We start from the raw sequence: 23,975 nt of genomic DNA, 5'->3' as shown, positions 1-23,975 counted from the left end.
TGTTATCGTGGAGTCCTAAGATCTGCTGATGCGGCATTTCGCTCGGCGTACCTGAGCCCTGAGAGGTGCTCCGGTCAGTCCACGCATAAATTATATTGTCTGATCAAATAAACGCATAATACATGATGAGCATTCTATGTAAATGATTTGTCAACGACGCACATTTATACCCATCGTTGTAATGTCACATCATTGGACCTACTTATGAGAGAGAGAGAGAGAGGGGTGTTTCACGCATGCAGTGGTACAGATCAGCCATGCATGGAGATAAAGTTTTTTATTTTTTAATTGGGAACAAACAGATAAAGTTGTTGCTCAACAGCTCAATCTGACATATCCTAAAATCACGTATGCTTTGAAACTACCAAACGACGCGCGGCTACCATTGTTTGTTCATTTTCAAAGCAAACGCCGTATGCGCTCTCGATCCACCGCTTACCGATATACTCCTACCAACAACAGCCTATGTCCGCCTCCGATAGATCGAGTGATGAGAACGCCATCGAGAACTTGTTCGAGGATCCTATTGCACAGGAGATGGAAAACAAGATTGACAACGCCATTGCCACCACAATGGAGGCTCAGATTGAAGCTGCACTTTTGGTACCAATCGCCGTCGTCGTCGCCGCCGTCACAGTGGTAAGAGGCGATTCATTGATAGAGGTAGGGAGGCTGGCCATGAACGCCTCGTTGGAGATTATGTCTCAGATACACCGGTTTACACAGATGCCATGTTCCGTCGAAGATACCGAATGAGAAGACCTTTATTTCTCCGCATCGTGCAAGCTCTCGGTGAGTGGTCGCCATTTTTTACGCAGAGAAGAGATGCATTAAATAGACCAGGATTCTTGCCTTTGCAGAAATGTACGGTAGCTATGCGGATGTTGGCAAATGCATGCTCAGCTGATTCCATTGATGAATGCTTCCGCATAGGACCAAGTACGGCAATAGATTGCATAAAGAATTTTGTTCAAGGTGTGAGAGTAATATTTGGTCCAGAGTATCTTCGGAAACCAACACCTGCAGACATTCAGCGATTGCTTCAAATGGGAGAGGCTCATGGCTTTCCAGGCATGCTCGCAAGTCTTGATTGCATGCACTGGGATTGGAAGAATTGCCCGGTTGCGTGGAAGGGGCAGTTCACTCGTGGGGATCATGGAGTATCCACGGTCATGCTTGAGGCAGTTGCATCACAAGATACTTGGATTTGGCATTCATTTTTTGGCGTTGCTGGATCAAACAACGACATCAATGTGTTGAACCAATCATCGTTGTTCACCACTGTGTTGCAAGGAAGAGCTCTGCCAGTTGAATTCACGGTTAATGGACGGCAATACGATATGGGGTATTATCTAGTAGACGGGATATATCCTGAATGGGCTGCATTTGTGAAATCAATCCCTCTACCTCAGAATCAAAGGGATAAAATATTTGCAAAGCGTCAAGAGTCGGCTAGAAAAGATGTTGAAAGAGCGTTTGGAATTCTACAAGCTCGGTTTGCTATTCTAAGGTATTCAGCTCGTTTTTGGCACCGCTCAACCCTCGCCGACATCATGTATGCGTGCATTATATTGCACAACATGATAGTGGAGGATGAAAGGGATACATATGCTGGTAAACATGACTATAATTATGATCAAGGGAGGAAGCCAATACCACCGGTAGTAATCCAGCCTGGTCCTATTGATGGTTTCACCAATGTACTAGCCAGAAATGCTTCTATTTGTGATAAAAGGAAGCATGCTCGTCTAAAAGGTGACTTGGTTCAACATATTTGGAATCGCTTTGGAGATGGACAACACAACAATTAGATATGTCGTGCAATAGTTCATTCTTTATGTTTTACTTTACATTTACTTTCTGGTCCAATAATGCATTGATATATGTCGAACTCTTCAATAAATTTGTTAATATTTAGAGAATATACTCAAGATCTTTTTTTCATGTCTGTATTATTTGTTCAGCACACTAGTTATATTCAAGATTCCCCTAAATTCTGGACATGATTCTTGATTCAACTACAAACAGTAGACATGCATTCAGTAATTTCAAGAAAGACCATATATAATACTCATGAATTATTGTCAAGTAGAAAAAAGAGAGGAAGTAGAAAAAAAAATTGTTTGTTTATGGCATGGCATACATACAGACTTGGATTTGAGCCAATGTAATCAATTCTTGGACGGTCGTTTCCCATATGCTCTGTTTAATAATCCTGGCACATGGGGCTTGTAATCTGCAGTTCACCTGCAAATAAGGTATCCCATATGTTCAGAACAAGAAGTGCTGCTAAGACTGGAAACATACTTGTCAGAATGGCTTCCCAAGTATGACTCATTCGGTCTTTACACAGGTTATAGAATCGATTTACTTCTCCTCAATTGTTGGCACTAGCATTGACAGACTATGCATCTCAAAACACGACATAATCCTTGTGAAGCCTAGTACCAACACTAAGTATTGATAAACCAAGAGGTGATACATAATTAGTAGCATGTACAATACAGCACCATTGGCCAAACAAACAATTGTAAAAATTAATAATAGGGAATTATGACCATGAGCAGCGCAATTATCACTGGCAGTTACTACTAGGTACAATACAGTACTAATTGCTGACCGACGCCATTGCAGCCTAAAATTTTTAGCAGAATGGATCATGCTTCACCAAAGGTGCCATATATGCAAGCAATCCAATGTAGTTATTGCAAGATAATGCAGCTATGGATTCTAGCAGGAGGGAGCTTACGGGTAAATGCGATGTAGGCGAGGCTGCCGTTGGCGGCGTAGTCATGGATGAGGAGCTTCTCATCGGCGCCCCAGTAGAACCCCTGGAGCCGGAGGACGTTGGGGGTGCCAGAACAGGGCCACGGCGCGCACCTGTGCCTCGAAGTCCTTGAGCTTGTCGGCGCCGCCACTCTCGCCGAAGCGCCTCACGGCCAACGCCGTGCCATCGGCGAGCACGGCCTTGTACACGATGCTCGACCCGGTGGCGCCGAGGATGTACGCTGGCGAGCTGCACACCTCGGACGAGCTGGCCCCTACGCCACACGCCTACACGTCTTGGACGAGTTGGGGGCGGAGGCGCGGCAAGCCGGCGAGCTCCGAACCTTGGACGAGTTGGGGACGAGGGCGCAGCAAACCGGCGAGTTCGAATCCTGGACGAGTTGGGGGCAGAGGCGCGGCAAGCCGGCGAGCTCCAAACCTAGGGCGATTTGGGGGCGAAGGCGCATCGAGATCGAATCCGGACGAGCTGGGGCGGATTCGCAGCTAGACGCAGCTAGACGAGCTAGAAGATGAAGACCGGGTCAAATTTTTTTAACGAAGCACTTGTGGATTGGACAACTGAGGTGTGCGAGTGAGTGCTACAAAAATGCTCACACGAATTAAACACCTGTCTAAGTTTCTCAGCATTGAAGTAAATTTAATTTTAATAGATGCTTAGTGATATGGTAAGACGCTCTCTTTTTAAACACCTGTGTACAATCACCTTGCATTGTACGTGCTCTTGTTGGAAGAAACAGTAACACAACCTCCCTCGACGCGGCATTTCTCCGAGCACCTTCGCGGCGCTCGCCTCAGCTCGACTGGGACTCCTCCCTCGACGCGGCATTTCTCCGAGCTCCTTCGCGGCGCTCGCCTCGGCTCGGGAGTGGGACCCGCCGCCGGTCCACTGCTGACAGCAGCGCTTTGCTATGGCTGGAAGGCCGCGATCGGGAGGGCTGCAATGCCTCCGCGTCATTGGAGGAGCAGGAAGGCAGTGAACCCACGCCGAGCCGGCGACGATGAGGAGGGGCGAGGCGGCGAGCTGTGGTTGTGCTACTTGTACTAAAACTTTTTTTGTAGCGAATCTTCTGCTTTTTTTAGGGGGCAAGAACTTGCTTTATTAAGTAGTAACCTGGACAGGTATTGTGATCCCGTCCGTGGCCGGCCAAACCACACGGACGCGCCCAGACAACCTTGAGCTAGACTTGAGGATCCACATTGGAGCTCCTATTTTCATGACGAAAATTACAAGAAGTAAAAGACTTGGACACAACACGAATTTCACTAGTAACTTGAGAAAAAGGCCCCATGTTCCTGCCATTTATAGCGTTTACCACCTCCAAGCAGTCGGAACCTATCAGCAGGCGTCGAACTCCAAGATCCTTGTATGGCTTTGGTTGTTAGGCCGGCCTGCCTCCAAACGAGCAAATGCAGTTTCGTCTCATTTGGTCCGATGGTGGGCTTTTAACTTTCGTTTGGGCCTACCACTGCGTCAGCCCAATCAACTCATAACACCATAGAGACTACATTTGACCCAAGAGGACCCAGCAAAGGTGCCTGCCCATTCCATTTCCATGCCTCCATGGAGTAAACAAGGAACAGTGCCTGCCCACGATAAAAGCAGCTGCAGAACCGCCGCCCGCGGCTCGTCGTCGTTGGCGCCGTCGTCCACGGCTCCCGAGCTGAAGCATTGTGCCCCTCTCAGTTGGCCCCCGCAGGGCCACTGCATAGCCCCGCCATCGACACCGGAAGCGGAGGCGCCCTGCTACCAAGCGGACGCGACCCGCCGCGAAGGTGTTCGGAGAAATGCCGCATCGAGGTGTTTGGCGTTTACTGTTTCTTTTACGTGCGCTGCGTGCAGTGAGCGGTGCACCTCACGGTTCAGGTAAGATGAGTGTTTGTCGAAATGTTGTGTCCACTGTGTTATGATTTTTCTTTCCTTCCGGAAGGATCGATGGGGCTCGGCACCCCAGCCGTGGGAGTAGAATTAATATTCAGCAAATGTAAAATTCGACCAGAGAGCGCGCAGCCAAGCATGATGGCTTGCCGGTTTCCTGGAAATTTCGTCTTACTCTTTGGTGAGTCAGCACGGCTGGTTTTTTGGAAAAAGTTTTGAAAGATGTTCCAAAAAATAACTGTCAATTATTGTTGCATGTCTTGTCTCCACGAGTTGGGCATATTAGCTTGATAATCTATAGTTAGTGCTTTGAATATATTTTTTAGTTCATCTTGGATTGGAGTGAAGTACACCAGACATACATGCTCCGTGTGCAGGTACTGAGCTGGGCTGCCAGCACGCAAGATAGCTCTGTGCAGAACAGTCTGGGCGCAAACCTCTGCCACACAGCTGGTTTTGGGACTGGACACATCACACATGTGGACTTTTCTCAATGATAGCTCAGATAGTTCACCGGAACAGGGAGAACTGCTGGCAGCTTGTCCGCCGTGTAACAACGATCAGTGATCTTCTGCAGCCAGGTACTCAGCTCTTTCGCTCTTAGGATTCTACAATTCATTTCTTCAAACCAGCAATGCCTCAAGGGAACCACTTTCTGGTAAATGAAGCACTTTCTCTAAAGGAAAAATTAGTATACCATATTACTGAAGCAGTTTTCAGAACAGTAGCCAGTTCAGATTTGTTTTTACTTAAGACATGGACAGACCGGCAGACAGTAAGGGTGAGCAAACATATATAGCCTGAGCAAGTTAAACTGTTTCGGATATCCTCTATCCTATTCCGCGGAGAAGGATAGTACTGGATATCCATTTCTCTAAACCTTATGTCCTCCGAAGCTTTCGGTTGGGTGGATGGTCAGAGAACATCTAAACCTTTTTCACCCTGAATATTTTCTTGTGGTGTTCAATAATTCATATTCAATATTTGTCGTGATTAGGGTTTTGCATTTATTTTTGGTTATTTTGGATACTCCCGAAACTCGCACGTATTGGCGAAATTTGAATGGCATTGTGTCCAAATTCTTTCAGGGTTTCAAATAGGTTCGATATTCCAAATTTTGATTACTTAACTCATCTGAAATTTTGAAAGATTTTGAAAAAAAAAATCATCATTTGATCATGGTCTGGAAATAAAATAACAGAAAAATCCAAAAGAATCCTGATTGTGATGCCTCCAATGGGTAATAATTAATGTTATAAGTCACGATCGAAAGCGACTTGCTCTAAATGAATTTCCCGGGAAAACGTTATAAGCCATGATGTTCTGTTATATCCAATGCTATACATAGTTACATACCTCCACTTCTTCGCCTTGTTGATTACTAATAACACTATGTTCATGGAGTTTGCGGAGTGTGCAGCCACGGTTGCGCAGCTCGTTGACTCTGCAGGAGGGGTCGTCTCCAAGATCAGGCATGTGGCGAGGACGGCAAGGCAGAACAAACGGGAGTGCGTCTACCTCGCGAACCGCATCTCGACAATCGCTACGGCGCTGCCTCTCCTGCATCAACAGGACCATGAGGTGGCGCAGTCGCTGGTCGGGCTCAGCTACGCACTCAAGGAGGCACACGACCTTATCATCGCCTGCTGCCTGGAGAGACAGAGGAAGACTGCACCCTTGCGCCAGCTCTTCAGGGCTGGCGGCCATGCCGAGCGTTTCAGGGAAATCAATGCCAGGATCGATTCCTACCTCATCCTCATCCCCTTGCTCACCCACATCTCACTTATCGTTCCTTCCAGTAATCACGCCGGCGTACCAACAATACCAATGGTCACGCCGGGTTCCGGGTCAGGCTCCAGCTCCCTGCAGCTCGTAAGTAACGTAAGGTTATGCTGCAATTAATTAATACTTAATTTACAACTTACTTCTGTGTCTGCTTACATATTTGTGTCATCTTCCCCAGGAATCTCTGATGGTACCCTATGTGAACAATGGCACACTCCGCGACACCTGCGCTGTCGCCGGGTGTCCTGGAGGATGCGCATCGAGGCGCTGCTGGGAGCATCCCGTGCCATCTACTACCTACACCACGTCGCCGTGCCACAGATCATCCACCGCAATATCAGCTCATCCGGCATCCTCCTGGACGCGTCCTGGATGCCACGCCTGTCCGGCTTCGGCGTGGCAGTCTGGGAAGTGGAAACAGTGACATCGCCTGGGGAGACACAGCTTGTCGAGGTCGTAGGTGTGCCGGGGTACATTGACCCGGAGTACAGCCGCACGGGGCGGGTGTGCCCGGCGAGTGAGGTGTACAGCTTTGGCGTGGTGATGCTGGAGGCGCTGACGGGGAGGCCCCCGGTCGCACCTAGCAGCTGGAACATTAATGGACAGGAGAACCATCCAATGACCCTTGTGGGATTTGCGCTCCCGATCATTGAGAACGGGAACCTGGAGGATGTGCTGGACAGGCGCCCAGAGCCGGAGCTGACGCCGCGGCAGATGGAGGCTCTGCAGCTGGTGGCCGACACAGCTTTACGCTGTCTGTCACCGCAGGGGAGGAACCGGCCGGCCATGTCGGACGTCGTGTCCATCCTGGATACGGCGCTCGGGACCATACGCAGGGACGAGCTATGGAGGATAGAATGGCAATAGGATGACAGGTCTCCTGTCGTTTCTGTAAAAGAAACAAAGGTTATAGTGACAACGACTCTATCCATGTCAGTAATAATGTGCTATGATATGATCAAACTACAATAATATTTGCTTAGTTAATTTGGTTTTTTGTTTTCCATGAGCTCTATCGGTCTTACGTGATTATTCCCTCCGTTCCTCGAAGATTGGCATATTAGCTTTCATTACGACAAGACTTTGACCACAAATTACTATGTTAAATTTTGGTTTATATGACATGAAATCACAAGTATCATCAAGTACTTTTGATAACGAATCTAAATATACTAATTTATGTCATATAAAATACATCTTGATATAGTAATTTGTGATCAAAAGCTTGTCTTAATGAAAACTAATATGCCTATCTTTAAGGAACAGAGGGAGTATGTTTATAACTGTCTTGCACTCTTACTAAACAAACCTTCTGGCCGGTTAAAATTATAAAAACAACATGACTTTTTAGCTGCCCAGTATGACATTTTATCTGTTAAGATGCATTCTGTGACATGTTTTACCTCATTTAATAAAAATTCTGCAAAACTACCCCATTTAACAAGTTTTGTTCATCTTTTTACCACTTTCAATGATTTTCTTGGTTATGTCACTTTCTTAGTTACTCACCTGACAGAACCGGGAAATAAGTAGCCGTCTGCCGGCCAAGAACTACAGCGCCGGCTGCATATATCATGTAGCAGTGCAGTGATATGATTGGCACGTGCAATTACACTTTTTACATAAGCTGGTGTAGTGCAGTAGCTACTCCAGCAATTACTGTCGGGACGACCCAAATTATAAGAAGCCCTGAATTACAAGTTCTTTGTAGGAATCTATATGCGCATTACTTTCCTTCCTCTTTCTCTTCAAACTTGAAAATGACGGGTGCGACGTACGCAGACTGGCCTGACGATACAAACACATATATTTGTGCCGGCATGCAGTACGTACTTAGTACTACTGCTATATACTGTATCTAATTAAAACGTCGTTGTTACTGGATCTACGGCCCGTTTTAAAAGTCGTCGATCGGTCTCTGTCACCGTCAGAAGCAAGGCTGGAGAATAGGACCATTGGGTTCATCGCCCACATTTTATGGTGTAATTTTTCATTGGCGAGAAAGATAAAGATTAGATTAATGAATGATTTTATTTCATTTCATTTGTTCATTTGGAACCAATGGTTGCGTACTAGCTCCGCCCCTGTGAGGTTGTGACAGACTGTGACCGGCCAACAATGTCACCCATAATATTAAGAGACATTAGGTCGTGCCTTTTTCTGACTAAGATGGCGGTTGTTGTTTCGTTTTACTTTGTAATATATATTTTTGTAATAATTTGCTTGTGGGCATTCTTGATATCTAGGTTCACTGTATTTGTCGTGTTGCTGGAGATACTCAGAGCACGTGCAACGTTGGTCAAACCAGGTGCTATATCGGTGCTAAGAAACTCTGGACTCGGGTCTAAACGTTGCAGAAGCACGGTGCTAAGAAAAAAGTTTTAGACTCGAGTCAAAAACTTGCACCGAGTTAGTGAATCGTTGACCTCGTCGGTCCCACGCCGAGCGCGTCCTCCTGCTCCCTCGTCCTCTCTCTGTACAGCCGTTGGAGCTTCGTTCCCGGCGGCGCGGCAGAAGCGCACACGGCGAGGTCGCACCTTCGCCCCCGCCCAACGGCTGCTGGTGCTGCGGCAGAAGGGCACGAGGCGAGGCCGCGCCTTCGCCCCTGCTGGTGCTGCGCGTCGCCGCGTTCGATTTCTAGCGTCATGGATCGATGGAATCATGGAAGGGAAAAATAGAAATAGTATGAGGAGGAGGATGATTTCTGATTTCTGATTGAAGGGGAAGAAGATGGAGCTAGTATGAGGAGGATGGTGGTGTCCCACTCCCAGCGCCATGGATTTCTAATTTGGGGATCTCTCCCCATAGATCGATTGGGAACTTGGGAGGAAGACGAAGAGAAGAAGCATCGGAGGTGATTTCTTATTTTGGGTAACTTGTGGGACCAGAATACTGATGGGTGGGTCCCACGAGGTGATGCTAAGAAAAATGCACGTTGGACCAGTTTTGGGTTTCTTAGACACGATCCTAACAATTTATCTAGACTCAGCTCACATTGGCCTTGCTCTTAAGGCTTGTTTGGATGTACACATTGAGATGCTTGACATTGAATTGGCTCCAATGACAATTCCATGGGATATTGAGATTGAGATTGAATGCCAATATTTCTGTTTGGATGTTTTGATATTCGGAACTCAGGCTTGATATTTAGGTTGAATGCCATATCGTGTTTGGATTGCCAAAGTTAAAAATACAAAAATGTGTACAGCAGCCATGACATTGTAGTAATTCCAACCACAGGCAAATAATATTTTTAATCATAACTTAATAAACTCCCGGCCTAGCAAACAATCTTCTGAAGTAATCAATCTCCAGGAAATAAGACAAGCTAGTACTAATATTCCTCAGCAATTTGATTTAAGCAATCAAGTAATTCCAGTCCATTGAAACGAGCAGCAGCAAGCTAGCAAGAGTAATTTAGGTCAGCCTCTGCTGCCAGCACTAGAGCTTACACTGGAATTCGCACTGAGAACACTTGTTTTCTGAGTCAAATTCGGCCCAAAAGAAGCAAGCAAAATGCTCTTGCACCTCACATACAAAGCCCACCGAAAACCCAGGTAATCTCACGCCCTCTCTCTCAAAAAAATGTTGAGGAACCAATCGTTGGGTGAGAGGGCCAATTAGGTCATTTAGTTTAGTCTATATAAAGGAGAGGAGTCTACCCCTTGTAGTTGAGATCAGAAATTAATAAAGAGCTCATGTTCCTCTCTACTCCCTGGTGTTCATCTACTTTACTGTACTTCGTGATTGTGTGTGTGATTGACTCCTTCGACTACGATCTTGGTGTGCAACCCCGGGACCGGCCAGCCGGCAAAGGTTGCACAACACGTTATCAGCACGAGCCTCTACCCCGAGTCTTCATCGAGCCTACCCCAAGTAGGCTCCCCCAAGTAGGCTCTCGACAAAAATCATGGAGGTATTGGATCTGAAATTTTATTGCAAAAATGGATTCCTCTCTGCATTACGATTCTGTTTTTGCGATTAATTTCTTTTCGTTGTATTTCACCTCAAGATTGAATTTTCCTCGCGGGTCGCTTGCGGACCAAGTCGCCGGCACAATTGCCGATCGATCCCGCCGCATGAGGGACTTGTTGACCGATTTTTGGGGGAGACGATGCCACGCCGTCGAGCGTCGCACCGTCGGCCACCGCAGCCATGTGTCGCACCAGTGGCACCTGGGGTACCACCGCCGCATGACGCGTGGGCCACCTCGCTTGCTCCCCAAAAGGATCGCACCCCGGGCAGCACCGCACCAACTGCCCGGCAAGTCACCAGCCCGGCAGGGCTAGCCGGGCTGCGGGGGTTGCCCTGGAGGGCAGCGAGAGAATTCCCGCCTGGGCGCTTCCCGGGGAGGTCACTTGCCGGGAAGGGCGTTCCCGGGTGCAGGCACCCGTTACAGGAGCGGGACCAAGTGGGCAGGACAACGACGCCACGTGGCCGCTCGGCGGGCTCCCTGTGCGCAGGGCTCGTCAGGGCGAGGAGTGAAGCACAAGCAAACATTAAATGCTCTCCGACAGAAAGGAGCTTCCCCGTCCAATTAGCCTACAGTGACTGGCCCGGTGTGAATTCTAGGCACGTAGCGCCCTATCTGCAGGGCTACTCATCATGCATGCAAGCCAGCACACCGAGGGCAAACTGTTCTAGTTCTTTGCTCGCCACTTGTCACCCATGCACCGAGGCGCCTGTGGTATCCTCTTGAGTATAAAAGGAGGACCCCCGCCAACGATCGGGGGGGAGGGGTTGGTTTTTTTTACTAGCTTTGGCCAGAAATAGCAAGTAGCTCTTAGCAGAAAAGGAGAGAACGCCCGGGAACTCCCCCGACAACCTGTAAACATTTGTTCACTGGCTAATAAGAACGCTGAAGCAGGACGTAGGGTTTTACACCTCAGGGTGGCCCAAACCTGGGTAAAAACGATTGTGTGCATCCTCACGCTTGACATTGGCTTCGCCGGCGCTCGCCGGAGCGATCCCCGACGCCCTCTGCCGAACCTAAAAGGGGGTGCCACTCACCCCCGGTGTCTACGCCCCGAGCTACGACACCATGAATGGCCGCGAGCCGTGCTGCCCAATTTTTCCCATCGTGAGCGCCGACGCCGCTGCCTCCGAGCGCGAGCACCGCCACCGCCAGTGCGCCGGCTGCCGCCGCCTCAGGAGCGCGCCGGGCACGAGCACGCGCCGCCGCCTTGGGCGCAGGCTGCCACCACGCCGGGCATGAGGGCACGTCGATGCCGTCCGGCAGGCCGCCGCCGCCTCGTGCGCTGGCCGCAACCGCATCGGGCGCGCGCGGGCACCCGCCGTCCGCTGTCGGGCGCGTCGGATGCGCGGGCCGCCTCCGTCCCCTGCAGGGCGCGCGAGTGCCGCCGCCGCCCAGAGGGGAAACCCTAGGGGCTGGCGTGGCGGGCCCAGCTGGGCCACGAGGAATGGGCCGCTGGGTCGGCTTTTGGGCTGAAAAAAGAGGGGGAAATGGGCTGGCAACCCGAAATACATTTTGGGCCAGGAATTTTGCGTTTCAGCCCCCAGATTTTACCGTAATTACGGACAAATATTTGATGTGCTGCGTTTTTGCGCGCAAGTCCCTGGAAGTGTTAGTTTTTGCTGAAACTGCACATTTATGCTCAAAATGACTTCGGGAATGTGTTTTTGGGGCTAATTTTCACGTTTAGGAAACGTTTAACTTGCCATCTCTATACACATGCTTGTATTACCATGTTTTACAGTTGTTGATTAATTGTAATTATGACTTATTGCTTTTAATCATTAAGTAAGACATGAACTCGCGTGTTTTAAATATTGGAACGTTGTCTTAGTGAATACATTGTATCACCATCGCATTTGTGCAAGGGATTCCTGTTGTAATCTCATGGTTACTTGCAAAAATGCAGATGGACGGAATAATCCATCGGGAATTTGACGTGCTTCATGAGAGCGGCGCAAATTACCTCCAGTGGAAGTGTGATGTGGAGCTTTTCCTCGAGTCAAAGGGACTCCTAGGGGCGGTCGGTCACTCGACCCACGAGGTCACTACCACCACGCCTAACAAAAATGATGAGGTGCTGCAGTTTCTGTGGCGCCATCTCTGCAACATTCTAGAGGAATAGTATATGGCTGAGACTAGCGCCATGGCTCTTTGGACTGCCCTGAGGGAGCGGTTCGAGGAGGACCAACTCGCCAACTTCCAAAGGGAGGTACCCATGTTACCCATTTTGGGGCCTTTTATGGCGCCATATGAGTAGCGGGCAAGTCCAGGCTGAGCCTGATGGCGTGATTGCTGAAATGGCCTAGTCATTATTGTTCCTTGATTTTTTAGTTTATTCATTGATACAATTGGGTTGTAAGCTCTATGAGAGCAAACCATATTCTTTACAGCGATTGGATGATATCTGGTTCATTCATTAGTTCCTTTATTTAATACTGATGGCTTGTTATGTTCTGAAATGTATGTCGTGTTTACTTAATTATGTTGCTACTTCCTCACTTCATGAATTAATTAGATGCTATATTTTAGAACACGGCGCTCGAATGGAGGAAACGTGCCTTGTGGATAGTTGTATCACACACCATCTTGAGAGAAACTCGTTATTTCGAGTCCATTAAAAAGACTCCGGGGAGTATCTTGACTATCGCAGGGGGCGAGTCAAAAATAGTAGGCTCTGGACGAGCTACTATCATACTCCCCATGGGAACAACTTTGCTCATTGAGCAAGAATTATTGTACCCAGAGTCGACTCGAACTCTCTTGAGTTTTAAGGACATCCGCGCAAACGGCCTCCTTGTGGATACCGATGATGATAATGGCAAAGAGTGCCTACTTATCACAAAGCGCGATGCCCACGGTAAGCATGTTGTTGAAAATTCACTTCATTCGATATGGGGCTTTACTACACAAAGATTGTAGCGCCGCCCGTGTACACTACCTTAAAGACTATATTTAGATGCTCTGAACTATTTTGCTTATGGCATGATAGATTAGGCCACCCGGGTATTAGAATGATGAGAAATATAATTAACAACTCAAATGGGCATGGGGTGAATGTTAAAAATTTCCCGAATCATGATGATTTCGTGTGCTCGGCATGCGCGACGGGAAAATTAATCATTCGACCATCACCACTGAAAGTGAGGGATGAAATCCCTGCGTTTTTGGAACGCATCCAAGGGGATATATGTGGTCCGATTCAGCTCCTTTCGAGGCCGTTTCGATACTTCATGTTGCTCATAGACGCTTCGTCTAATGGTCCTGTGTTAACTTGTTGTCTACACGGAACCATGCCTTTGCCAAGTTGATGTCGCAAATCATACAAATGAGGAATAATTTCCCGGATCATCGTATAAAGTCTATTTGAATGGACAACACTGGAGAATTTTCTTCAAAAGCGTTCGATGATTATTGTATGGCACTTGGCATTAAAGTTGAGCACTCTGTACCGCATGTCCATATGCAAAATGGACTAGCGGAGGCATTGATTAAGAGGATTAAATTCATTGCTAGACCACTCCTTCGGGGTTGTAATTTACCAACCACGTGTTGGAGGCATGCAGTGTTGCATGCCGCAAATCTCATCAACTATAGACCCACGGTCTACAACATCCATTCACCTGTCCAACTAGCGCAAGGGTCGGCACCGAAAATTTCCCACCTTCGTAGGTTCGGTTGCCAGGTATATGTACCGATACCACCCCCTCAGCGATCAGCAATGGGACCGCTCCGTAAGTCGGGGATATACGTTGGTTATGAGACTATGTCCATAATCACGTATCTGGACCCCATGACAGGAGACTTTCATACGGCCCACTTTGCTGACTGCATTTTTTACGAGGATCTCTTCCCGACTTTAGGAGGAGGAAATCAACCTCTTGATGAGAAAAGTCGAGAATTGACGTGGCAAGCCATGGGGATCAAGCAAATGACCTGCGCACAAGTGAGACACATAGAGAAGTCCAAAAGATAATAGATTTACATGCTTTAGCGAATCAACTGCCTGATCACTTTAGTGGCTTGAGAAGTGTGACAAAATCACATGTGTCTGCGCTCAATGTACCGGAAAGGGTAAAGATACCCAAGGATCATGTGGGTCTACCTGCTCGAGTCCAAAGGCCTAAAAGGACGAGAAATCCGGTTCCTCAAATCCCAAGTACTCGGGGACGCCCGACGAAAAAGGACAATGGGGATTTATCACACTCGGTTACTAAAAAGCCCCGAGAGAGTGAGGGGAGCCAATTGAGACCTGGCACAAGTACGGAATCTCCAGCGCAAGGAATTCCGGACTTTAACCTTCCAACAGTGGAAGCACCCAGCGGAGATGTGAGCGCACACATTGCCGCGGAAAAACTAAAGGACCTCGCTCCAGGAATGGGAAATCGTGTTGAGACCCATGACGAAATGGCCATAGATTATGTTAACACGGGAGAGTCAATAAACCGAGCGACTGCTAATGTCGACATAAACTTTGCTAAGAAAATTGCCGCAATCATCGATCTTGACCCCGAGCCTAACTCGCTCACTAATTGTAATAAGAGGTCAGATTGGAAAGATTGGCAGAAGGCAATAGCTACCGAATTATTATCTCTGCACAAAAGAGAGGTTTTTGGACCTGTGTGTCGAACCCCTCCCCACGTACGCCCTGTCGCCTATAAGTGGGTATTTGTCCGCAAGAGAAATGAAAATAATGAGGTAGTACGGTACAAAGTAAGGTTAGTTGCTCAGGGGTTTACTCAACGACCTGGGGTCGATTATGAGGAAACCTACTCCCCGGTCATGGATGGAATTATCTTTTGATATTTGATCCCAATGGTAGTCAATATGGACTTAAAAATGAAATTGATGGATGTTGTTACTGCTTCCTGTATGGTAACTTGGATTCAGACATTTATATGAGGATACCTGATGGTCTCCCGGTTCCAAACCAAGACAGAGCAAACAGAGGTCTATATAGTGTTCAACTCAGCAAGTCACTGTACGGACTTAAACAGTTGGGTAGAATGTGGTATAATCGCCTGAGCGATTTTCTACATGAAAAGGGCTACACAAGCAATGAAGATTGCCCATGTGTATTTATACGGCGATTCCAAGATGGATTCTGTATAATCTCGGTGTACGTAGATGATTTGAATATCATCGGTACACCTGAAGATATTGAGGAAGCAAGTTCCTACTTGTAGTCGGAATTTGAGATGAAGGATTTGGGTAAAACCAAGTTCTGTCTAGGTTTGCAACTGGAACATTCCCATGATGGGATTCTAGTGCACCAGTCTACCTACACTCAAAAGGTGTTAGAAAGATTTGGATTTGACAAGGCATATCCTTCAAAGACTCGCATGATTGGGCGGTCATTACAGCAAGACAAGGACCCTTTCAGGCCGAAAGAAGAGGGGGAGGAAGTTCTGGGTTCAGAATTTCCTTACCTGAGTGCTATTGGAGCACTCATGTACCTCGCGAATTGTACACGGTCGGACATTGCGTTCACCGTCAATTTGCTGGCTAGGTACGGCTCTGAACCTACCGAACGGCATTGGAAAGGTGTTAAGGATGTCTTTCGGTATCTGCAAGGGACCAAAGATCTTGGGCTAATTTATAGAAGAAATCAAGACCTATCTTTGATAGGCTATGCCGATGCTGGGTATTTGTCGAACCCGCATACATCCAAGTTTCAGACTGGATATGTTTTTCTATGTGGTGGAACTGCTGTTTCATGGAAATCGTCAAAGCAAAGTCTTGTATCGACTTCGACGAACCAGTCAGAAATCATAGCACTATATGAAGCATCACGTGAGTGTGTATGGCTTCGACGGATGGTTCGCCACATTCAGCAGACCTGTGGGCTGAACACCGTCCAGACCCCCACCATTATCTATGAAGATAATGTAGCTTGTGTTGCACAAGTACAAACGGGTTATGTGAAGAGTAATCTCACCAAGTATATAAATCCTAAGTTTTTCTATGCACATGAGTTGCAAAAGATGAACGAGGTAAAGGTCTTGCATACTAAGTCGTGTGAAAATTTTGCTGATTTGTTCACTAAGTCGCTACCGGCATCCACATTTGAAAGGTGTGTGCATGGAATCGGTATGTTGAGATTTAGGGAAATGCAAGGTTCAGGAGGAGATACTTCACATACTCATCGATAAATCTTGATCATGGCGATCAAGTACTCATCTTGGAGATTGAGTAGGTTGTACTCTTTTTCCCTCAACGAGTTTTCTTGTGTTTCTCGCATGAGATTTTTAACAAGGCAATCTGTGCAACGTAGCAACGTATCCTATGCACTCTTTCTCCATGTGTTTTTCCCACTGGGTTTTTTCGGAGTTTTTGAGGCATATGGTATACGGGTATCGGCCTAAGGGGGAGTGTTGGGGAACCGATCGTTGGGATGGGAGGGCCACCGAATCGTGCGCCCCCCTCCATCCCCTGAGGAATCGTTCCCCACGAACGTTAAGTTTTGGACCTTATCCCTTTGACCCAGTTGGCCATCTAGTCTATATAAAAGAGAGTAGGCTACCCCTTGTACGTACTGTTTAGATCAGAAATTAATAAAGAGCTCATGTTCCTCTCTACTCACTGGTGTTCATCTAATTTACTGTACTTCGTGATTGTGTGTGTGATTGACTCTTTCGACTAAGATCTTGATGTGCAATTTCGGGACCGGCCAGCCGGCAGAGGTTGTAAAAAAAAAACCAGGCTGACACGTAGCCCCCCCGCCCGCAAGCTAAGCTACACGCACCCAGCGCCTCTCCCAAGTTCCCCCACTTGGCAGCCCTCCACACGACCACACCCTTCTCTATTTCTTCCCCATCTCTTCCTGCCCGATCCATCCGACTACAAACCCTAACACAGCTAGATCTCCACCTCCGCCGCCGCCGGTGAGACCACCGCACCAGATCTCCCGATGGCGTTCCGCCGAATCCTTTCGGCCGCAGTTCGTCGCCGCTCTGCCGCGGCGGCGGCGGCGGCCGGTAACGCGCGCGAGGCCTCCACGGCCGTCGCCGCGGGTCCTGGCGTCATCGGCCCTGACGCGCCCGCGGTCCGCGCCCCTCTGATGCCGTACGATCGGATCTCCGAGGCCGTGAACGCGCGGCTCCGGCGGCTCGAGCACCCGGACCCCCGCTTCCTCCGCTACGCCAGCCCCGTGCCCGCCCACGTCGATCACACGGCCATCCTGGCTGCGCCGGAGACCCGCGTGACGACGCTACCCAATGGCCTGCGCGTCGCCACCGAGTCCTCGCTCGCCGCACGCACGGCAACCGTCGGCGTGTGGATCGACGCGGGGAGCAGGTACGAGAAGGACTCGCAGGCCGGGGTCGCCCATTTCGTAGAGCACATGTTGTTCAAGGGAACGGGGATGCGCACTGCCGGGCAACTCGAGCAGGAGATCGAGGATATCGGCGGCCACCTCAACGCCTACACGTCGCGGGAGCAGACGACCTACTATGCCAAGGTGCTTGACAAGGACGTCCCACGCGCCCTGGAGGTTCTCGCGGACATTTTGCAGAACTCTAATCTGGCGGAGGAACGCATCGAGCGGGAGCGTGATGTAATCCTCAGAGAGATGGAGGAGGTTAGTTCCATGATGCATACGTCTTTACTTGATTTAATCCCTCATTTTACATCGTAATAATGATATGTTTATATAATTAGATGGACATTGTTCTGGCTGCCTTAGATAAATACTCCCATGTGGTGTCTGTTGTTGAATGAATATATGTATCTTGTTATAATCCATAGAGTTCTCTCAGAAAATTAGGATTAATTTATTGAGACCTGATTTCTTAGTATTAGGCAGTGTTACGAACTGTTAGTTGTCAGAATATGATTGTTCCGCTCCTGCTGTCAGAATATGATGTTCTCCTAAATTTGCCAATGTGGTTCTCTCAGAATATGAGAACTAATTTACAAAGAAACACTTTCTTAGTAGGCAACATATGCATCCGTATATCCATGATCCATCCATTCTAAGCCTTCCCATCAGAATCGCACACACAGCGCTGAACCATGGCTAATTTGCATATAGACACCCGTGTAGACACTTCAGTTATCCTGACTTTGTGATAACCCTGGTAGATGCCTACACCCTTCTATCTCATATGATCTCATATGATCAATCGAACATGCTCATTCAATATCAGCCATGTAGTTGCCATATAGGTTCAAGTAACTAGAGTGCATTGCCCTGTTTGCCAAATTAAGCCCCTTGCCACCCAATGAACCACTAGGATTGATCTAGTTCTCTTGTCCTTTTTTCTTCCCAACCCATTTCTCCTGTCAAGATTAATTAGCTGATAATTCCCAATCTGACCAGAGAGAGAACAAAACTGGACAATGTGATTGTTCTGCTGCTGCCTTATGGCGCTCTGCGGACATACTAAGATCTCAGTCATCCCCAGCCGTTACTCTTCCGTTATGCCATCGGTGCTGCGTTGAGCCATGGAGTGCCCCTGCAGTTTGAACCAGCCCAAGAAGGAAGGTGGTGCCCAAGATCGCTCTGGGATTTGCAGTGGTTAGCGGTCTCAGTTGTGTGACCCGCATGAACTAAGGAGCAATGGCTTGCGCACTGTAATGTTTCACGGGCATGCAAGTGCAAAAAAAAATTCTCAATGTAAAACAGTATGTGTGATATTGATCGAAAAGCAGAGCTATAACGGATGCATACGATACGTTGCCTTCTTAGTATTAGGCATTGTTATGAACTGCTATTTGGACCAAGAGTCCAAGAGTTGCAGACTTTAGAACTTGGAAGTCCGGGCAAATTTGGAATTGCCTACCAATCTCTTTAGAATCAAATTGGATAGGGGTTTGGGTAAAATGTACATTTTGAATGTCTGTGAAAATTCTGTTCTCTTTGATTTACCGATGAGTTTATTCAAGCACAGTGGAAGGATGCATGGTTCACTGTGCATCACTGCATCTAACAGATGCTTATCCCAGAAAAAAAATATTGTACCGGTGTTCTATGAACATACAAATTTGTGTTCTGCTCTGTTTTTTACGGACTTGTATTTGGATTTGGATTCTGTAAGATAATATTAGACATATCAACCTGCTAGCCTGAACAGCAGCATTTTCTAAGATGCCAGTGACTTATATTTTCTGCCCTTTCTGATTGTTCTTATTGAGGGGAACTTAAATTCTCATTTACTATTTTAGCTGATTAAAATGCACCGACATTATTTTTCTGACAGTTCCTATATATGTTCTGTAGGTTGAGGGACAGTCGGAGGAAGTTATATTTGATCATCTCCATGCAACTGCATTCCAGTATACTTCTCTTGGCCGACCAATCTTGGGTTCTGCTGATAACGTCAGGTCTATCACCCAAGAGGATCTCAAAGCGTACATCAAAACTCACTACACTGCTCCTAGAATGGTACTGTGCACTAAAACTCTGTGACTGCCATACATGTGTATACCAGTCATTTTGTATTACTGCAACTGCTGCACTCGGATTGAGTATCTTCTAGTCTAGTGTTAAATAGCATGTACTTTGCGTGTTTTCAGGTTATTACTGCTGCTGGTGCTGTTAAGCATGAGGATATTGTAGAACAGGCAACGAAACTGTTCGATAAGCTGTCAACTGACCCAACAACAACTAGTATGTTAGTTGACAAGGAGCCAGCCTCTTTTACTGGTTCTGAGGTATGTGTTTTACTCTACACTTACTCTTCTGTTCACCAGAAATACGTGTTGATGTTAACATTTTATGCTACTCAATAGGTTCGAATTATTGATGATGACATGCCACTCGCTCAATTTGCTGTTGCCTTCAATGGAGCTTCTTGGGCAGATCCCGATTCTATTGCATTAATGGTTATGCAAACTATGCTTGGTTCATGGAACAAGAGTGCTGGAGGAGGGAAGCACATGGGGTGGGTTCCTCTCTTTTTCCCCGCCCCTCCTTTCATGTTATTTGTCTCACATAGACCAAATCCCATTTGTTAACTATCATTATTTTTTCTAAACACTGATCATGTGTTTTGTGTTAACCTCTTGGTTTTGCAGTTCAGAGCTTGTACAGAGAGTAGCGATCAATGACATCGCCGAGAGCATAATGGCATTCAATACGAATTATAAGGACACTGGTCTGTTTGGTGTATATGCTGTTGCTAAGGTCAGTCTTGTATTTTTGCTACCCCAGAAAGGGATGGGAACACCTAAATTCTAAGTGGAGGTGTACTGTATTGCTGTTTTTCGTCTATTGCAATTCTAGCGTTTGCTTGTTCCTATGGCCCTTTAACTAATTTTGAAGCTCCTATAATCTTTGGCGAATGTCAATTATGTCTATTGTCTTGTATGAAGGGTTAATCTCCCTTGGAAGGAAATAAAGAAATTTGACATGTTGTATCTTCTCTCTCTTTTGTGAAGTAATGAAATTGATTTCTGGAAACTTTGCTTTTATGCAGTGCAAACTAAAATGTAACCTGTTAAGACTTATCAACGAGATCAATAATCTAATGTAAACTTCGACCTAATATGACTTGCTACTGTCAATCGAATGCAATAATTGATTGTTTGCAGTAAATTGATTTTTGCATACCGAGTATGAATCATACTTTGTTTTTGAACATGTTCTAGTGGTATAAGTATAACATGTTTCTAAAAAAATTCTTGCCTAATGATGGTACATGACCTTATTTTGTAGGCTGATTGCTTGGATGATTTGGCTTTTGCAATTATGCAAGAGATGAGTAAACTATCATACCGGGTTACAGAAGAAGACGTTATTCGTGCGCGCAATCAGGTACCTTAAAAAAAGGCTGCACGTAATATTATTTCCTTTAGCTTACCGAGTCTCAAACTCAGTTATATGAGGCATGTTTCTGTGGTGTGTTCCTTCTATGGACTTGTTAGTTACCATGTTCTGTGGTGCATACTGGCATTCTGATATTGGATGACTGTCGTATTGGATCATATATATCTGCCATTGAACTTCATGATCTGTTTTAAGATGCTGTCGTGCTTTGATTTGACACTTTCAGCTGAAATCTTCTATTCAACTCCACCTCGATGGTTCAACTGCTGTTGTTGAGGATATTGGACGTCAGGTATTTAAGCCATATTATGTAATGTCACATGATATTCACCGTATGGTAGTTTTCTGAAACTTATCTTTGTTCTTCTGTTGTGTCAGCTACTCATCTATGGCCGTAGAATTCCTATTCCTGAGCTTTTTGCAAGAATAGATGCAGTTGATCCAAGCACTATCAGGCATGTTGCAAACCGTTTCATCTTTGACCAGGTAATTGTTATTTTGCACTCTTGCCTTGGAATCTGTTATTTCTCAGTCCACATTCATAGCCATCATATGAAGAATCTTCTTATCTCCTTGTACTTGCATGAATCTCAGTGATCAGATCGGATAGTTATTAGTGTCAGCTGAAAGAAATAGCAAAACCATAATTTTAAATATTCTGTTTTGTCAAGTAATGCCAGAATGTGATGTAAAAGACTAAAAGGTGCCAAAGTATGGTCAGCTTTCTAGCTCTTAAATCACATCCTTGCTTATCGGGGACCTGCCAAGTGCAATAATCTTGGCTCAATCTGTTTATTGTTAGAGCTTTATTGATGGGTATATTTTTTCCTTTTTGTTTCTATGCCAACATGTAATATCAATGAGTGGTACTCCCTCCGTCCCATATTAAGTGACTCAAATTTGTCTAAATGTGGACGTATCTATATACTAAAATATGTCTAGATACATGTAATAGAAAGTCACTTAATATGAGACGGAGGGAGTAGTTATGTAACACCCATTTGTTTTTTTGGAATAATGGAGCTTGTTATATTGACTTTTAAAGTACACAGTATGCATTTACTCTTCTTTTTTTAGGGCATCGTTTGTTATCTTGAGGAAATATTTAGGTGGAACAGTAGTATCACATGATAATGTTCATTCTATATGTTTTGTTCTGGCCGAAATATATATGGCAAACCATGAAACCTGTTAACAATATCGTGTTGCTGCTTTTGTTTCAGGATGTTGCTATTGCTGCAATGGGTCCTATTCAGTCACTTCCAGACTACAACTGGTTCAGGCGCAGGACCTACATGCTCCGGTACTAGATTCATCTAGCGGTGTACCATGTTTACAGTCTGCAAAGGCGAAGATAATTGCTTCTTTTGGTATCATTATATCATGGCCCCATCCACGCACATAGTATGTGCCCAAGTGGAGGAATTTTTTGAGTCTTCGTTTTTCTTGCCTTGTCTTCTCTGTCCAAACCCCACAAAGCTGTCAATAATGATAGGCAAATTCGGCTGACGTGGCTTACTTGGGTGCCACCTGTTGTTTTACGATGAATCGTCATGACTTGCTTTTCCATCTTTTGTTCGGAGATTGTTCACTTTCAGCAAATAATTTAATGAAGCTGCTTATGTAAAGATGATGGCTGTTAGCTTCATTGTGATCTTTCTGCCAACTCTGCCATGTATTGTTCTAATAATTTGTTTGTTTGAGACTTCTACTTTGAATGTGCGATGTACATTCTGACCGTTACATATTCACAAGGTGCGGGAGATGGCTGGGTGCCGTCGCAGCTCGTGTGTACAGTGTGCCTTTTCTATTTTCCTTCGATCTATATTCAAATGGGTGTCTAAGTTTCTACTACTCTCATCGTTTCATAAAGATTGGTGTGGCTTTGAACTAGCTTGGTATGTCCAGTCGGCGAAGGAAGTCCTGTGCAGAAGTGATGAGGACGGATGAGCATTGGCAAATCAGAGATTGGAATGGTTGTCGCCGGTGAAATCCTAACTAGATAACGAGAGAATGGGATGGTCGGGTCAGGCTGATCTCCGGGGGTGACCGGGTGAGAGGTAGTAGGGAAATCAGGGGTTCCTAAGAAGCTGCTCTGGAACATTTTTCTTTGCATATATTAAGGATTTTCATGGTGAGCAACCCATGGAAGCCGGTCAAAAATATGCTTCTATTGGGCTTGAGCTTTTGTGGACCTGGAAATTGATCTGGAGACAAAAAATACTGGCCCTTAGTTTGGTTTGATAAATACCACGTCATTTTGTCATTCACTGACATGTGGGGTCTAGGTCCACCTGTCTATGACACAACATGTCGCATTTTATTTGGATCGGAGGAATAACATATTATCAAGGTTGAGAAATGATCGATGGCATTGCCGTTCCTACACCAAAATCTAATAGCATCTCCAATGACATCCCCAAAGTTATTCCAAATGTTTTATTTTGGGGATATGAACGTTTTGTCCTCAAAATCATCTCCCAATGACATCCCCTAAACGGATAAAATGTCATATTTGTCCGGACATATCCTTCAAACTTGCTCCAGATTTGGGGGAGGTTTGGGGTGTCCGGTGCTCTCTTTTGTCCGCCCGGCCCCACAATAAGAGGTGGGAAAAGAAGAAGAAAAGGTAAAAAGGAGAAGAGAAAGGATAAAGAAAAGGAAAAACTAATTTGGGATAGGAATTTGGGGGGTGTGGTTGTGTGATGAGGGTGAACATGGGGCGGACACATATCCACTTGCTTTCCCGAATGACCAAAAAAAAGACATTTGGGGGCAAAATTTGG

General features: G+C 46.3%; 2 protein-coding genes across 4 annotated transcripts; both read left to right on the top strand.

The window, feature by feature from the left end:
• The first annotated feature begins 4,303 nt into the window (after positions 1 to 4,303).
• LOC104582391 lies at positions 4,304 to 7,017 on the top strand. 3 transcript variants are annotated; one of them, XM_024455870.1, is made up of 4 exons: positions 4,304 to 4,651; positions 5,041 to 5,244; positions 6,084 to 6,544; positions 6,627 to 7,017. In XM_024455870.1, the coding sequence occupies exons 2-4, from the start codon at positions 5,157 to 5,159 to the stop codon at positions 6,870 to 6,872; spliced, it is 795 nt and encodes a 264-aa protein (XP_024311638.1). In that variant the 5' UTR covers positions 4,304 to 4,651; positions 5,041 to 5,156; the 3' UTR covers positions 6,873 to 7,017. The 3 variants fall into 3 exon arrangements, with proteins under 3 accessions (XP_024311638.1, XP_024311670.1, XP_024311652.1); XM_024455902.1 differs by having other exon boundaries at positions 4,306 to 4,651; positions 6,084 to 6,535; XM_024455884.1 differs by lacking the exon at positions 4,304 to 4,651 and having other exon boundaries at positions 4,671 to 5,244.
• Positions 7,018 to 17,200: 10,183 nt separating this feature from the next.
• LOC100836495 (probable mitochondrial-processing peptidase subunit beta, mitochondrial) lies at positions 17,201 to 22,855 on the top strand. The gene is made up of 9 exons (XM_003558457.4): positions 17,201 to 18,000; positions 19,642 to 19,806; positions 19,938 to 20,075; positions 20,154 to 20,305; positions 20,439 to 20,547; positions 21,079 to 21,177; positions 21,416 to 21,481; positions 21,568 to 21,675; positions 22,413 to 22,855. Exons 1-9 carry the CDS (start codon positions 17,332 to 17,334, stop codon positions 22,497 to 22,499), a joined length of 1,593 nt encoding a protein of 530 aa, XP_003558505.1. The 5' UTR covers positions 17,201 to 17,331; the 3' UTR covers positions 22,500 to 22,855.
• The last annotated feature ends 1,120 nt before the right edge of the window (positions 22,856 to 23,975 follow it).

This window comes from Brachypodium distachyon, chromosome 1 (assembly GCF_000005505.3).
Source record: "Brachypodium distachyon strain Bd21 chromosome 1, Brachypodium_distachyon_v3.0, whole genome shotgun sequence".
Classification (NCBI taxonomy): Eukaryota; Viridiplantae; Streptophyta; class Magnoliopsida; order Poales; family Poaceae; genus Brachypodium; species Brachypodium distachyon.
The sequence above is the reverse complement of the archived record's forward strand: the minus strand, read 5'-3'. Positions and strand labels throughout refer to the sequence as shown.

Bases quoted from the DNA above. Each gene is read 5' to 3' on its own strand.
- LOC100836495 (XM_003558457.4), top strand. From the start codon at position 17,332: ATGGCGTTCCGCCGAATCCTTTCGGCCGCAGTTCGTCGCCGCTCTGCC. The intron at 19,807-19,937 runs GTACTGTGCACT...GCGTGTTTTCAG, and splicing joins ACTACACTGCTCCTAGAATG to GTTATTACTGCTGCTGGTGC. The intron at 21,482-21,567 runs GTATTTAAGCCA...CTGTTGTGTCAG, and splicing joins TTGAGGATATTGGACGTCAG to CTACTCATCTATGGCCGTAG.
- LOC104582391 (XM_024455870.1), top strand. From the start codon at position 5,157: ATGATAGCTCAGATAGTTCACCGGAACAGGGAGAACTGCTGGCAGCTT. The intron at 5,245-6,083 runs GTACTCAGCTCT...CGGAGTGTGCAG, and splicing joins CAGTGATCTTCTGCAGCCAG to CCACGGTTGCGCAGCTCGTT. The intron at 6,545-6,626 runs GTAAGGTTATGC...CATCTTCCCCAG, and splicing joins CCCTGCAGCTCGTAAGTAAC to GAATCTCTGATGGTACCCTA.